The 17721-nt window shown below is 38.6% G+C and overlaps 1 protein-coding gene across 2 annotated transcripts in view; it reads left to right on the top strand.

Moving 5' to 3' along the window:
* Positions 1-17721, top strand: part of mcc (MCC regulator of WNT signaling pathway) — a 183589-nt gene that overhangs the window by 18747 nt on the left and 147121 nt on the right. The window contains exon 1 of one of the 2 annotated variants that reach the window (XM_022665787.2): positions 7265-7704. The exons of the other annotated variant lie outside the window; for it this stretch is intronic. Coding sequence (XP_022521508.2) covers positions 7651-7704 — 54 coding nt within the window. The 5' untranslated portion in view covers positions 7265-7650. Of the gene's footprint in view, positions 1-7264; positions 7705-17721 lie in introns of those variants that run through there. 2 annotated transcript variants of the gene reach the window in all.

The following is a 17721-nucleotide window of genomic DNA, read 5'->3' as shown; positions in this document are numbered from 1 at the left end:
TTGCGTGGCGTGTGTGTACAAGTGTGTGTGCTGACTGTTGATGAGCCAGGCTGGGTGAAGAGCTTGCGGGCTGGTTACAGGGCCGAGGAGGTTTGATGGCTTTGTGTGGGTCACTCTACTTGCACTAGACTGGGAGTCCATTAAGAGAAATGGGGCAGAGAGTAAAGCTTGGCAAGCGGCATGATTAGAGAGTAGCATAGTAGCATAGTGGGAAAGATCACCCTCCCTGAGGCAGACTAGAGTTGGGTTCAATTCCCTGGCTGGACTAGCCGGCACTCCCAATCACGCTACACCAATGAAACTCCAAATAGACCTGCCACAATAACTACTTTTACTGAATGATGTACTATGCCAAAAAATTATCACAATATAACTGTCATTGTAAGACTTTTAAGAATTATACCACTAATTTCATTAGTTATTAAACGTTATTAAAATGGCAGTCTGTATTATTTTGTTTCTAAACTGAAAGCAGAAGCATTTCTGAGTGGAGAAGGGATAAAATATTGTGTTTAATATTACCAGTGTGCTGAAACAACCCATCCTGCTAAGCCTAATATATTCACTCTAAAAAAACGAAGCTGTCTGGAGTTCTAAAAGAGGATCCGGCTCAGTTTTACTTAACGCGAGCAGCTGGTGGAGCAATGGAGACTTCAGAAGGGGAAACTCAGAGCTCAGTAGCTCCTCCATTCACTCATAGTAAAAACAAAGAAATGAAGAAGTGAAGTTTCTGACTGAACATAACCTGGAATCAGATTCATCTGCTCTGAAAGGAGACCACATCACACCCACCCAGTTTAAAACGATTCTTCCGCATGCTCTGTGCAATTACCCATTCTCAAATCCACATCTCTATAGAAGTCAGCAGAGGGAAGCATGAAGTGCTAAAAGATTTTGTGTGAAAACACTGCACTGACAGTGTGCCAAGTCCTGCTGGAAAATGAAAGCTCCATAAAAGATTTTCAGAGAAAACACTGCATTGACTTTAACCTTGATAAAACACAGTGGATCAACACCAGCAGATGACGTGTCTCTCCAAACCATCACTGATTGGTGGAAACTTCACTCTAGACCTCAAGCAGTTTGGACTGTGTGTCTCTCCACTCTTCCTCCAGACTCTGATCCCTTGATTTACAAATTAAATGTAAAATTTACTGATGATCAGTGATGGTTTGGAGAGACATGTAATCTGCTGGTGATGATCCACTGTGGTAAATAAAGTCTAAAGTCAGTGCACTTTTTCCTGAAAAATCTTTTATGGAGATTTCATTTTCCAGCAGGACTTGGCTGCCCACACTGCCAAATTGACCAATTGGTCTTATATGATATTCTATATTTTTGAGATACTAATTTTTGGGTTTTCATTGACTGTAAGCCATAATCATCAACAATGAAAGAAGTGAATGTTTAAAATAGATCAATCTGTGTGTAATACATCTATATAATATATGAGTTTCACATTTTAAATTGAATTACTGATGCACTAGTATATGTGAAAACAGCCTATGTAGTATAGTGATACAATTTTTGTGCCGCATCATACCTCTTTATATCTTCACTCTGGAGCTTTGATGTGTGATTAGATGACAGCTGGTCATTCTTCACCCTCTCAGTGCTCTGAGAACATGTTGTTGCAGTCGTTCTCCTGTTGTTTCTGACTGTCTGCTGTGGAGAGATTGACAACAGAGGACTCAGAACCTACGACACGCTGAATATAACTCATTCTCTAGGGGCTGGGTTTAACTATGGAGGCTCAGACAGGTAGTGTAACAGTGTCTGTCTCTTGCTCTCTTTCTGTTGGACTCTTCAGATCTTTCTCCTCCTCCTGGAAATCCTCCTGCTCTTGTCTGTACGAGCCCAGCCTGCCAGACATAAAGCTTGTACTGTGAATAAACAGCCGCGCAGTGTTTTGTCTGCAGTGCTTTGGATCTGATCAGCACGATTCTGGTTCTGAAGGCAGTGTAGGAGCTTGTGTATTCTGTAATTGGAGGCAGATGCTTGCCAAGAGCTACACTGGCATAAGTACGTACCCACCAAATACTTTGTATGGGTAGCTCTCAGTGTGTAAAACCAAAGGAGAATCTTTTCCAGACTCGGTGACTGATGTGCTTAACTGTTCACAAATGTTTTTACATTGTTTAAATGATGATTCAATCCAGAGTAACTTGCTTTTGATTGAAGAGTTAATTCGCAAAAATGGATAAATTTCAAAAGGCAAATATTTGGACTTGTCTTCTCATTCAGTCTTTTTATTAGTTATTTTTTCTACACTGTAAATGAATACGGAAGTAATCCAGACTATGAAGGAACACATAAGGAATCATGTAGTAACTTAAAAGTGTTAAACAAACCAAAATACTCTGTGAAGAAGCATTTAGAGGCTCTTATCTGGGGTGCTGTTAACTTTTAGTTTTCCTTGCCTGGGGTGGTCCTGATGAGAGCCAGTTTCATCATAACATGTTTAATGCTCTTTCTGACTACGCTTGAAATTTTTCAGATTGACTGACTCAGACTGACTCTTTTCTTTTAGTTTTAGTTGAGTAGTTCTTGCTTCTCATAATATGGATTAGAACATTACTCAAATAGAGCTATTCACTGTATAACTGTAACTCTACCTCTTCACTACTTTACAACTGATGCTCTCAAACACTTTATTAAGAGACAAGAAATTCAATGAATTAAGTCTTGACAAATGCATGACTTCATGAGTTCTACCTCATAAAGCTGACTGAGAAAACCCAACCAATATGTGCAAAGCTGTCTAATCTTAGCAAGAGGATCTACTTTTAAAGAATCTAAAATATAAAACATATTCTGGTTTGTTAAACAGTTTTTTTGTTCACTAAATAATTCGATATTTTTTCTTCGTAGTTTTGATGACTATTATTAATCTACAATGCTAAACATTTTAAAATCGTGAAAATCAAACTTGTTTATTTGGGTGAGTAAATCGCTTACGTTTATTTCCAGTAAGCTTAGATTTCCAATGTATTAGCAGCAGTGCTAGCCACGGTTAACTGCGGTTAGCAGTGCTTAGCGCTAGCAAATGCTGCCCGATAGCGCTACACAGAGGAACCCTGAGTGTTCCGGTAAGCAAGGGTGCTATCAGCTAGGAGGTTCGCCCCACATAGCTTGTTTTAACACGGCTAACACGTGGACTACAGTACGATATACTCACCTCTGAACAGCAAAAGAGTTAGCACTGCGGTTAGCAGCTAATGCTAATACCGCTCCAGCTAACCACAACAAGCGCTTAACCACACTAAAATATTGGGAATCTAAGCTTACTGTAATTAAACGGAAGCGCTTTACTCACCCAAATAAACAGATTTCAGTAGAGAAATCTGTGTAGATTAACATCCAGCGCTTGTTTAACTGAAAGAAAATATGTAATATGGTTCACCTTAGGGGTGGGCAATATTATATCGTATACAATATATCGTGATACAGAAATATTGTGATATTAAAAATCCATATCGTGATAATAGAGATGTTCTGTATTAAAAGTATTCTATTATTTACTGTGAAGCTTTAGGTGTATTTATTGTATAACTGTTTTAGCTTGCAGTTTATATGCATGCACTAAATATTCTGCAATATTTTTTGCTGCATTATATTATTTTATGCTTTATTATTTAGTTTGCCACATTATGATTTCTGTTATACCATTATATTATTCCTGAAATGAATTTATTATTTTTCTGTTTTCCTATATCGCCAAGTATATCGTTATCGCAAAAATACCCTGAAATATCGTGATATTATTTTACAGCAATATCGCCCACCCCAGTTCACCTTATAGCGTTTGAAATACAGTACTTGGTTTGCTCGTATAGGTGTACATGCTTTCACGATTTCGTGATTTGTCTTATTTGTAGATTTGTGGAAAAAGCGCTGTACCAATAAGTTTGACTTCACTGTATAGCACTCTGCAGGCAACCAGAACTCTTTAAGGGTGCATGAGCGTGAAATTAATGGCATGTCTGTCTGTTGAGTCGGTGGAGAGAATAAAGCCGGGGTGTCCAAGCTACGGCCAGTGGGGCCGTTTGCGGCCTATTTTCTTTTTTGGAATGGCCTGCGAGGTATTTTAGAAATAAAATAAATTTGCTCCGCTATTAAGCAGGTTTTTATAATGTGAGATTCAAAGTTTGAACGCTAGGTGTCGCTATGACATAAAACCAATTTAAAACGCTCCTCATCTCCTTTTATTCCTTTGTTCCTTAGCTTTTGAGAAAACATGGCAACCCCAAATACACAGAAAATGGACAGCTAATGCAGAAAATTTCAGACATGTTGGAAAAAAAAATTATTATTATTATTATTTTTTTTTTTTACTGATTTCAGAGGGAAATGTGTATGTTTAATCTGTCAGGAATCAGTTGCCATAATAAAGGAGTATAATATTAAGAGACCTTATGAAAATAAACATTTTTAAAAAAGGATTTCTTGTAGGTATCAAAACTATAGGGCAATAATCAATAAAAAAGGCATAAGCATTTGCTTTATGTTGTGCATCTCAGCTTCTGAACAGCAGAGGTGGATTCTCCTTTTTGGACAAGGGATGTTCTCCAAAATACATCAAAAGCTGTGAAATAATACAGTCTGTCCAGCCTAAAGTACTCCATTATTATTGCCCTTTTTTCTCGTAAGTTATTGCTCTATTCCCGCTTCTCAACAAAAAACTCCTCTGCCAACAACTCTGTGGCCGGTGACTGCACATATATTTCTCCTTTCTGACCCCCAACAAAAAAAGTTTGGACACCCCTGTAGTAAACAGTAGAGCAGCCTAACACTAGAGGGAGCTGTTGAACCATTTCAGCAGCAGCAGCAGCAGCTTCTTCACTTGCATCTACAACTACAAACTTTATGGGTTTGTTTTGTGTTTATAGGAAACACAGAATCTGCTAGGCTTGCATTTTCACCATCTTCAAATACCCCGAGATCTGTGGACAGCTCAGCTTAGAGAGTTAACGACGGGGTCTCGAGTCTAGATCAAGTGAGTGCTTTGGTAATGGGCCCTGACACACTGCTTAATGAAGAGTAGTCTAACAGAATGAAGTACACCCATAATTAAGTCTGTTACACAGCCTCAACGCCAGCAGCGGCCTATAATCTACTTAACAGCCCTCGGAGACGAGGGGGGAGCGAGAATGAGTGTGCTGGAAGTGTGCCAGGTTCTTTTTGTGGGGGGGTGGTATCAGAAATGGAGAGAATAGTGGATGTGATGCTGTCTGTTGAAACATGCCATTACTGGAGTCTAGCCACTTCTCTTTTTGGACTGCTATTGCCTTAATGGGCTTCAGACCAGGGGGGATTGCTCTGTGGTTAAAGTGACCATCCACCATGGCAGAGAGATAGCGTGTCAGAAAGAGAGAAAGAGAGAGAGAGGGAAAGGCATGAGCTGAAAGTGGAACAGACAGGTCTGAGAGTAGAAGCTGAGGCTGCAGGAACAGCGAATGTTGAGAAAGACCGCAGGATTGCAGTGTTAAAGCAGAATCTGAAGCAATACAATGTCAATAAAGAGAATTTTTGTTTTGCATGTTAACTTTTGTAGTAGTTAACAAAACACCAGAACATACAGGTCCAAAAATTAGAACATCATTAAAAAGTAATTTTATTTTAGTAATTCGGTTCAAAAAAGGGAAATATTATAAACATTATACAGACGTATTTTACACAGAGTGATCTAATTTAAGTGTTTATTTATTTTATTGTAAACCCAAAAATCAGTGTCTCAGAAAATTTGAATATTATATAAGACCAAGTGTTACCTTTGGCAGTGTGCCAAGTCCTGCTGGAAAATGAAATCCTCCTGTCCGGCAGACTTGATAAAACACAGTGGATCAACACCAGCAGATGACATGTCTCTTCAAACCATCACTGATTGTAGAAACTTCACACTAGACCTCAAGCAGTTTGGACTGTGTCTCTCTCCACTCTTCCTCCAGACTCTGATCCCTTAAATTAAATACAAAATGTACTGATGGTCAGTTAAGGAATCATGTCATCTGTTGCTGCTAGGAGATACTGAATTATAAACTGAGATGACAGAGGTTTCACAGCATTATTCAGTTTTAGTACGCAGTTGGTCTGTAAGTTTCACATGTTACACATGCCTTTCTGGACAAGCTGAGAGATACAAAACTGTCACTGAATCAGCATTATCTCAGAAATGACATTTATTGTTCCTAGGCTCTCCATATATTTGGGAAATGCAATTTTCACATTGAGCCACTGGTAAAGTACACACTTTTCACTTGCCTTTCTGGACAATACAGAAGATAAAGAACTGTGGCCTGAGACTATTTGAAAGGTTTTACAGCATTGTTCAGTTCTAGTAGGTAGTTGGTGTATGCTTCTGTTTGCTTTATCAGAGTTACAGAATGGAATCTAGTATTTTAAGTATTCAAAGGAAAACCTGGTGTAAAAGGGACTTTTGTTGTAGTAAAACATGATAAAAGTACCTTTGATGAATAGCACATCTCTGTTCTCCCACAGCGTTCTGAGATCCAGAATTTTTAACAGTTTGTCCAAACACCCTTCAGACTGGGTGACACCGATAAATTGTTTTTTCCACCGTTATCCAGCTCAAAGTAGCTCCACACCTCCTTGCTAGAATCCAGAGAGCCCTGACATTAAAAACAACGCATTAATAACTTAAAAAGTGCCAAAGAAGCTTATTAAAAAACACTGTTTACATCCTATAACAAGAGCTTCGGCTCTGTGCACCGCCATCACTGAACTGAAAATAACATAGGGGGTTCGGACAAACTGTTAAATTTCTGTATTTCAAAACGCTTTAAGTCATTTTGGAGCGTATCTATTGGTTTGTTTTTCTTTAAATGTCTTATTATGTACATGCCTGGGTCTTTTATAAGGATCAGCAGCCGGTTAGGCAGGTGATCACAATGTTGTGGATCATTGGTGTGTAGATAGAGAGAGAGGGAGAGAGAGAAAGAAAGGGAAAGAGAGAGAGAGATAGACTGTGACTACTTCCTGACCAGTTGGATTGTGACAGCAGGCAGTGAATGAATCCCTTCACTCTCTCTCTCTCTCTCTCTCTCTCTCTCTCTCTTTCTCTCTCTCACACACACACTGGTCTCTGCTGAACCTCCCTGCAGCAGTGAGGCCTGAGGGAGGTCCTTCTCCCTCCTCCTTCCCCCTCTCTCTCTCTTACTTACCTTCACTCCCTCCCTGTCTCTCTCTCTCCCTCTCTCTCTTTCTCTTACTCACACACTCTCTCTCCCTTTGCCTCTACCTCGCTCTCACTTGCTTCCTTTCTCTCAGTGTGTGTGAGAGAGTGTGTGTGAGAGAGTGTGGTTATGAGCAGTGCAGAGCTGTAGCCGGGAGTCTCCGGCTGGCTCTCTGAAGCCGTGAGCCTCGTGTCTTTCTCTCTCTCTCTCTCCACTCCTCCGCTGCTGGGATCTTTTCTTTCCGGGATAAAAAAGGCACCTTTGGGAAATCTGTGGAACACCTCTGGAATTCTCCAAGGCTCTGAGGATGTCCTTGCGGGAGCCGCAGGGAGTTGAGAGGAAGAGGAGACTAGGTTTTTCTCCTGCGCTGATATTTTTTCCCTCTGGTTTGGGCTCTCTACAACTCTGGAGTTCTGTAGGAGGAATTTGAAGTAGTGCAGTGGAGAGTTCGGACAGCATGAACTCCGGAGTTGCTGTTGGAGCCGGGAGCGATTTGCAGCCGGACGGAGAGGTAAGCCGTGGTCTGGTGGAGGAGGTGTGGAGGGGTGTGTACTCACTCGCTGTTGTACTCGTGTCCTCGCTGGGAGCTGTGTGTCTTTTTTCCTTATCTATCGAGCTGATGTTTTCCCAGCAGTGCTCTGTAGTGAGACTGCTTTAAAATGCCTTAGTCATCTCAGAAGTGCAGCCTGGCCAGAGCAGTCCGTCCTGGTCCTGGAGTTCTCATGCGGTGTGTATATTGTTTATGTTCTGAACTTGCACTTCTAATACTTCAACATTCAGACTTTTTAGACAGTTTAGTCCAAACAAATAGAGGTTGTCTCAGTTCTGATCTACCGAAACATAGTGTGGTACATCTACATTGTTAAAGCACTTTTCTAGATGTGCTCTAGACTTTTCTATAGTTTTTGATCAATTACACAAAATTTGGTGTTTTTAACCAAGTTATGACTTGCTCATTCTGCTTGAATACAAGTGTGCACTCTATTGGAGTTGGGTTTGGAATAACACCTACAGTAAAAAGGCAGTTAACTCAATTATTCTACAAACCAATGTAAAGTAAAGTAAAAGAACAGAGAGATGTGGTTAACATAAGGGTTTAGTCTTTCAGTTGTGAAAGCTCTGTTAAATAAAGGTGTTTGGTCCAGACTGTCAGACTTTTTAGACAGTTTAGTCTAAAAAAGGTTGTCTCAGTTCAGAGATACTGAACCATGGAGTGGTATGTCTCCATTGTTAAAGTACTTTTGGACCATTTACACAAAGTTTAGATGGCTTTAGTCAACAATAGAAAAGGATTTAACAATAGAAAAGGATAAAGAAGCAGTGTTGTGTCAAAATGTGTCTCCCTTTGAGTGCATGTGCTTAATTCAGCAGTATGGGTACAACAGATTACGCTGGTGATTTCTGTATCTGCTGTAATTGTAGATTAATTTGTAAACGCTTGTTTATTAATAGAAATCCAAGCAATCCAAGGGGAATCTGTTAGACTCATTCTGATTGAGGACAAGCATGCACACCATGGTTGAATTTGGTACAACACCTACAGTAAGAAGGAAATGTAAAGTAAAGTACAGGAAGAGGAGTAAGAACAGGAAGATGCGGTCAGCATAAGGGATGACAGCAGTCCCTTAGTGAAATGCCTTAGTAAAGCCCCTTAGTAAAATGCAGTGTGAAATTAATAGTGTCCGGATTAGATGTATGCACTAAAACAAACATATGAACCTTGGTTTAGACTTTCAGTTATAAAAGCTTTCTTAAATAAAATAAATAAAAATGCTTAGTTCAGACTTTCAGACATTTTTTACAGTTTAGTCAAAACCAAAAGAGGTTGTCACAGCTGGGAGCTACCGTCTAAATTGTTAAAGTGCTTTTCTAGATGGTTAAGAGTTTTGGATCATTTACACAAAGTTTAGATGGCTTTAGTTAACCGATTAACGATACAAGATTATGCTGGTGATTTCTGTACCTACCGTAACTGTAGATAAATCCATAAACGCATATATTTAAGAGAAATGAAAGCAATCCAAGTAGAACCAAGTTACACTGGCTAGTGGTTGTTGTGGCACAGTGGATAACACCACAATCTGCTAGTGAGCTACCCTATCATTTGGGAGACTGGCGTTCAATTCCTAGTCTTGGTGACTATGCTGTGCTATACCAATAAGCAGCAAGCTAGCTAACATACTAATGTTAGCAGCGAGTTATCTAGCTAATGTTACCAGAAAGAGAACTAAGGTTAACTAGTTATCTAGCTACATTACTGAGGAGAGAACTAAGGTTAGCGGAGAGCTACCTAATGTTAGCAGTGAGCTAGCTAACGTACTAACATTAACAGCGGGTTATCTAGCTACATTACTGGGGAGAGAACCAAGGTTAGCAGAGAGCTACCTAACGTTAGCAGTGAGCAAGCTAACCTTCCTATATTAACAGCGAGTTATCTAGCTTTATTACTGGGGAGAGAACTAAGGTTAGCGGAGAGCTACCTAACGTTAGCAGTGAGCTAGCTAACAAACAAACATTAACAGTGAGTTATCTAGCTACATTACTGGGGAGAGAACTAAGGTTAGCAGAGAGCCAGCTAACATAATTACAATAGTGGTGAGCTAGCTAACATGCTAACATGCTAACATTAGCAGTGAGTTAGCTACGTCACTGGGGAGAGAACTAAGGTAAGCAGTGAGCTAGCTAACATGTTAACATAATAACATTAGCGCTGAGTAGGGTTGTCACGATACCAAAATTTTGACTTCGATACCGATACCAACTGTAGTATCACGATTCTCGATACCAAAACGATACTTGGAAGAAAGAAAAAAACGATAAAAATATCTGAACATAAAATGTTTATTTTTGACTGAACTGGATTGAACACTGAACAATCGGTGCAAACGTTTTTATTCTAAAATGAAACATTTGAACAAAAAACAAGTTTCGTTATTATAACCTTAACTATAACATAATTATCTAAACACTTCCTAAAAACTAAAACTAAAACCAGAGGTAGTGGTAGCCTGACTGTGTGAACCTGACGGGCGGGCAGAAGTTAAGTTCTGAATAAGGAAAATAAAGAGACAGAAGAACATTACAATGTTATGTTCATTTTAACACTCACTGCTCCGTTTTATTAATCAACCGTTTACCGTTTTTAATAAGCCCATGTTCAGTGTAACGATCAAGCAGGCTACGTGCCTGACCACAGATTTGCGATGGAAACGCGAAAACGTGAACATCTCGAGTTCATGTTTCACAGCCAACGGGATAATGGAGAAATAGAGAAAAACACGGGTCCAAAACAAAACTCCTGCACACTCCTCTCCGTGTTAACGTGATTTACTAGCAGTCGCTAGTAAATCTTAGTAAAGCTCTTGACTAACTCCACTAACCTGTCGACTTCTCAGCTCTTTGTAGAGATCAGGGTGCTTGTCTGCTAAATGAGCTAAATATGATCAGAATTATGTTAAATAACACTGTAACATAGAAGCATAGAACTATTATTTAATTAAAATGATTTTTAAGAACAGCTAAACACAGTGCTGCAGGTCAAACGCGGAGGCGTTCACGTGCGAGAGAGAGAGACAGAGAGAGACACAGAGAAAGAGACACAGCGAGAGTGAGAGAGAAAGAGATTTGCGTGTTCTGATGTGAGCTACTCACAGGTAAAGGTTCTCTTTTATCTCCTCGTGCTCATATTCTAGTCCCACACATAAGTCTGCAGCTCCCTCAGTGTTTTCTGTCGTATTTTGCGGCTAGCGCGAGCGCTTACAACTAACACCGCCACGAGGTGCCGCCGCGCTTGTGCCGAATCCGCTACTGAATCCGACTCCCGCTTCGCGGACAGAATCGGCACAACACCCCCAGCTGTACAACTGCGGGAGTGAAAACAGCGCTAATAAATAAAGTAGTTTAGTTTCACTTTCAGTTTTCGTTATTTTATTTACAAATAAAAATATAAATAAAAAACAGATGCCTACATCTCAGACATCTCATATTTTCCCACACTTCACTCCTCGCGCCCGTTTTGTCCACAAGTCGCGGACGAGAGACATCCGTTATTTTAGCCGTCGCCATTCTACACTCGCTGCTGCTCTGCTGGCTTGCGCGTGAATTGATTCATTTGTTCAGAACACTAAGTTTATCTGAATCCTGCCACACCGACTGCTGCGGTGTGAATCAGTTTTCTTATGAACTGAATCAAATCTCGCCTACTAATTTTACTCATTTGAAGCTAGTGACTGGGCTATATACAGTATCGAAAGCATCGAACGCTAAAGAACCGAATCGTTTGATGACGTAGTATCGAAAAAGAATCGAACCTTCTGTACACCGTGCAACTCTAGCGCTGAGGTAGCATACATAATATTAGCGGCAAGTCAGCTCTGTTTCTGGGGAGAGAACTAAGGTTAGCGGCGAGCTAGCTAACACAGTAACGTTGGTGGAGAGTTAGGTATGTTAAGTTTTGATTTCCAATACAACAAATAATTTTCTACCAAAGAAAATATGACTACATTTTTGGGTCTTAAATTATATATATTGCGGTCTAAAAAAGGTTTTAAAAAGCATTAAATTTGACTTTTAAAATGGTGCAAGCACCCTGAATAACCTTTTAAGTCTCTCTGGATCAGAGTGTCAGATAAATGTCAAAAAGGGCCAAGTTTGGGTCCTTCTGTTTATCTCTGTACTCTAAATTCTTAGTATATTTTAGAGTGCATGAAGGTTGGTTAGTATAAAAGTACCATCAGATTGCTTTTTCTTTTTAGGCGTCTCTTATTTCCATTCATTATAAAGCATTCTTCACCTCTAATGATCTCCCAAGCCTGGTTGTGGAGTCCATACACCCTTTAGTTTTGATGTTTTCCTCTTAGTAAAACATCTGATCCAACTAATCAGTTCATTAGTGAGCGCTTCATGACTTAAAGGGGTGTGGTAAAGCAGAAGAAGAAACACTAATAGGCTTGACAAGACCATGTGGGTTAGGGGTCCAAGCACCTAAAGACATGCCCTTAAAGACCCCATGCTGGATTTTACAGTTCTGTCCTGTGCTCCTAAAATAAATCAGCTTCAAAGGATTCTTTGAACGATGCCATCCTGTCCTTTCCTTTTATGTGACCAGTATCTTGACTGTATCTTCATAAGATTTTAGCCTGATAAGATTCACTTCATAGTCAAATATGTCTCTCCTTTAGTCAGACTGAAATCCGTCTGATGTGTGTGAGGGAATTGGAATTCTGTGGTTTTGGTTGTACTGAAAGTTGTTTTATTTGTCAAGAATGTATTTAGGAGATGGATGTGTTTACACTTGTATAACATATGTAGTTCAAATGTATCTCAGACCACCTCTTGAAGTGGTTGGACTGATTGGATTTGTATGTGTTTTAAGTCTGTCCCAGACCAACTTCTGATGTGGTTAAAGCAAATCGGATTTGTTATCTGATTTACTTCTGTTTCAGACCAACTTTTTAGTCATTTTAGTAATTAGATTTGTGTCTGTTTTGAGTTGAGTGATCAAACTTATATCTGTTTTAAGTCTCAGACCAACTCCTGATTTTTTTTTAGTAATTTTAGTCATTGGATTTGTGTCTGCATCTTAGACCACCTCCTAGAGTTAGGTGAGTGATCAGAATTGTATTTGTTTTGAGTGTGTCTCAGACTACCTCCTGAAGTGGTTAAACCAATTGAATGTGTATTTGTTTTAGGTGCGTCTCAGACTGTATTTGAGTTGGGTTGAGTGATCAGATTTGTGCTTGTTTTACAAAAGCGTCTTAGACCACCTCCTAGAGTTGGTTAAGTGATGAGATTTGTATCTGTTTTAAATGTGTTTTAGACCACCTCCTGAAGTGGTTTAAGTAATCAGATTTGTATTTATTCTAAATGCGTCTCAGACGACCTCCTAAAGTGGTTTGTGTGATCAGATTTGTATCTAATCTAAATGCGTCTCAGACCACCTCCTGAAGTGGTTTAAGTAATCAGATTTGTATCTATTCTAATTCTAGTTTTAGATCTATTCTAGTCTCAGATCATCTCCTGAGGCAGTTAACAGAATCGGATTTGTTACTTGTTTTAAGTGCGTCTCAGATCACCTTCGGTATTCGGACTCTTCGGTATCTGTTTTAAACATATCTTGGGGGTGTTTTCACTTGCATTTCAAAGTAGTTTGGCTTGGCTTGGCTTGGCTTGGCTGATATAATCCTGATATTCACGATGATAAAGTGATCATGATGTGTAAACAGGGTCACTTAAACAGCGTTTCTTTTTGGTGCACTCTCTTTCCTTCTCTCCTTCTCTCTTTTGGTCCACTTCACTCGTTCCCTGTTAAGCTGTTGGGACGTAAATGTCGAACAGCACTAACTGCAGCACAGATGAAGCTGAACTCTCAGCAGGAGCACTCTAGTGCAGCCCCCCCGTAGCTCCAGGCTTTCCACACATGAAACCAGTTAAAAGTCCATTCACAGCAGACGCGTGTTGTAAAGGCACAGGAAGACAAGGGCGACTTTAAAGAGCTTTATTAAATCAGCTTCTCGGCTGAAAGGAAGAAGAGCCGGTTTGTATTGTTTTTTATGAGCTTGTAATTGGTTCTGTATTACTCTGTACTCAATTTCAGGGAGAATGTTTTAGGGCTGAGTATTACCAAGGATTTACAGAATGGATTTGATTATGATTCACATGTTCCCAATTTGATTCAGTGTGAGATTCAATTCAATATTGATTCATTTAGAAATATTTCAGTCACAGCTAAAGGTTTGGTTCGTATATGAAAAAGATTTTTAGATAACTAATTATGTATCTGCAAAGAAACACTCAATTGACCCTTATTAAAACGAAATACCAGTCTAAAATTTGGCCACACCTTTTCTCATTCATCGTGTTATCAACGTGTTATAAATTTAATATTGAATATATTGGCACTATATGTATAGCTTTAAACAAACAGAACATGTTTTATACTATAGATTTTTCTAAGTGTCAAATTTATTTTTAAGGACAGATCTGCACACTTTTGCAGAAGTTGCACACTTCATGAGGGAGAGTCACCTGGAATAGTTTTCTCAGCGTCTTGAAGGAAGGAGTTCCTGGAGGTGCTGAATAATAGTTGCTGCTTTTCCTTCATGCTGTGAAGCTCCAGCTCATCCCAATTAAATCACGTCAAATCACCATCTCAGTTCATCAGGTTTAGATCAGGGGATTAATGTGGAGGACTAACACCTTTTTTTATTACTATTTACTACATAATTTTATATGTGTTTCTTCAGCTGATATTTTGTGATCTATGTGGTGGTTGGATGCTTTGAGAAACTTTTCAGGCACAATAGGTTGAGTGTAGAGTCGACTTATTGAGTGAATCGGATCATGAATCGAGTGCACATTCGAATCAATGATGCAAAACTTTGTTTAAAAGGTTTTTTTTTTGGTGTTGATATTACGCTTTGACCTTGTGTATTCACAGCCATGGGGAAACTCAGAGACAACACAGAGCTCTTCTCAGACACTGGATTATATATACTTCAGAATGTGGGTTTATGCTGAACACCAAATAGAAATAAATCAGTAAACACATTTCTGCTATTGAATAATCACGAATTCTCACCAGAGAGGGTTGATGCTGGATTACCTTCCAGCTCTTTCTAGCTGTATATATGTGGTTTATGCTGATGTTTATGCTTATGTTGAGGCATTCTTGAGTTATTAAGCTGAGAAGACAACTCTATGTGAGATTATTTTGGGTTTAAGTACCTTCAACACTGAATTTGAATGAGATATAAATTCAATGACTTGTTTTGTTTAACTAATTTAGCAGCCTTTGTAACTTTGAGTGAGAAATAAAACCTGTGGCTAACGTTAGCTTAGCTTCTCTAAAAGTACAGCACGTTTTTGAACTGCAGGTATTTAGCTGCAGCTGCTCTCCGACTCTGCAGATGGATGAATTTGACACCTGGTAAAAAATAGGTTAATTTTAAAGATCAATTTTGAGTTATTAAACCCTTGTGTGGTGTTCGGGTCTGTGGGACCCGTTTTCATTTATCATCAAATGATACTAAAAAAATATTTTTTCTAACTAAAAACTCATTGGCATTGGCTCATTTTTTGTGAAAAACATATATCAAAACACATTTTCAATAAACACACACTGTACACCCCCCCCCCTACACATTTATATTACATACAGTATGTTTGGCCAAGGGCTAATAAACATTGCTTCATTTGTAAATTTGAAACTAAACAAATGTTCTACTCATATCTTGAGTTTAATTCATTTTCTTTTACATTTTATTAAAAAACTAATAAAAAAAGAGTAGCACTTTTTGAAAGAAATGTAACATAAGAAAGGTAAAGGGCAAATATTAACCATGTAAGCTGTTTATATTGCTTACAATTTAGGTGAAGCAAGCATGTGTAAAGCATTTTAATGTAAAATTGCTTAATTTTGCTGAATTAAATACAAGTAACAAAGTAAACGAGTAACAAAAATATGAACACCACACAAGGGTTAAATGATCCAACCTCCATTATGGTCCAATAAGCATTTTTTTTATAATCCATTCTTACTTTCTTTGCTGTGATCCTCTTTAAGAAGATGTAACGGAAGCATGTGTCATGCTGTAAGAACGTGAGCTCGGAGCAGTACGTAATGTGTACCACAGTTGTGGGCACAGTGGCAGCTGCAGGGGAACTCTTAACGGGGGACGTTTTTGATTTGGACCACATCATTAAAACGTAATGTTCTAATTGGCAGAGTCTGCGATTTTCCAACCCTCCAGCTTGTTTATCAGTGCTTGGAGCAGCTGGTTCAGGAGAGAGAGTGGAGTTTTAATGATTTAGTTTGTGCAGGATTGTGTTTTTAGGGTGTTTGTCAAGTTTTCCCACTTTGCTCGTATTTGATGGAGCTTTTTTTGGCAGCTTTGGCCGGAGGCAGTGATGGGAAATCTCCTCCTTCCCTAAACACGCTTATAATCTTTATCCTCAGGCTGTAATGAATAGCGAACATCCCTAATCTCTCAGCAGTAATGTAATATGCTTGTGAGGATGATTCAGGGCTTTTGTTTTATATTAATATCATACAGCCTTGATTTACTGTCACTGTCTTACATGAAAATAGACTAAAGCTGATCTTTGTAGGGATGAGCATGTTCTTTGGATACTTCGATATGAAAATACATGTATTTTTAAGTTGTCTAATGTAAATTAAGAGCAAGTATGTGTTTTACAAGCTTATTTATCACTCTTATGTTTTGCCCCCAAAATAAAACAAGCCTTTACTGGCTGGTTTATGACACTGCAGCAGCTCACAGGAGCCATGTAGCATAAAGTGTAAAGACTATTAGTCTTCCTATCCAGTGTACAGTTAGCTATCTAGAGAGATTGTGACTGGGTAAGCTTTTAGCTTTTAAAATGTAAAAAGCCCCTCAGCTAGCTTAAGCTTAGTTTTAGCATTGGAAGAAACTTAATTATGATGCCTAATTCCCAAAACAACTCATATTCCTATTACTAGTATTACTAATTACTAGTCTGGAGATGACGAGCTGCTCTTCAGTATCAACAACACATTATCAAAGTATTTATAGGCTAGTCTTTATAGGCCACACTTTTTATCGCTCATTTGATTGGGGTGAAAAATGTTAAGATGTGTTTTATAAGCTTTTTACTCTGATATTTTCCCTCTGAATGAAACAAGCCTTCACTGTCTGGCTTATTGCACTGCAGCAGCTCACAGGAGATATGTAGCATAACATATCATTTTTAACAATGTAACAAACATGCATAGTCATTATTCACAACACTGTCTTTCTGTTCAGTGTGCAGTTAGCTATCTATAGATGTGGCTGAGTTAGCTTTTAGCTTTTAAAATGTTAAAAGCCGCTCAGCTAGCCTTAGCTTTTAGCTTAGCATGGATACCTACTTGCTTTCCTGGCTTTCAGTTTCTCACAAGTTCCTCACAAGTTGATTTCCCCTTTTTTCGGACACTTGCACTGGAAGCACCTTGATCATGAGGTTGCTAATTCCCAAAGCAACTCATATTCCTGTTACTAGTAGAGTCTGGAGATCATGAGCTGCTCTTCAGTATCAACAACACCTTATCAAAGCCTTATAGGCTTGTCTTCTCACTCTTCTTATCACTCAACTAATACAAATTAAAAGGCAAAAGCATTGAAACAAACAAAAAAATAATATTTAATTAACAAGAAAATTATTAATTTTGAATAAAAGGATATGTGGACAGGCTAAAGTTTAAAGTAGTCAAATTTAGAGAAATAATAGTAAAACAGAAAATAAAATAAATGAAAGGACAAAATAACTCAAATAAATCTAAAGGTAAAAGGCCAAAAGCTAAAACAGAAAATAATAAAATCAAATTAATTAAAGAATTTAATCAAATTAAATACAAAATTTAAATATAGAAATTAAAAGGAAAAATTTAACTAACAACAGCTTCAGGCTGTCTAAAGGAATTCAAGGTTTCCATCATTTCAAAAATATATATATATAAAAAAAATATGTATATTGTCAGTAACAACTTCTTGGACTTGACAGAGCCTGA

Source organism: Astyanax mexicanus, chromosome 1 (genome assembly GCF_023375975.1).
Source record: "Astyanax mexicanus isolate ESR-SI-001 chromosome 1, AstMex3_surface, whole genome shotgun sequence".
In the NCBI taxonomy this organism is placed as follows: Eukaryota; Metazoa; Chordata; class Actinopteri; order Characiformes; family Acestrorhamphidae; genus Astyanax; species Astyanax mexicanus.
The sequence above is the reverse complement of the archived record's forward strand: the minus strand, read 5'-3'. Positions and strand labels throughout refer to the sequence as shown.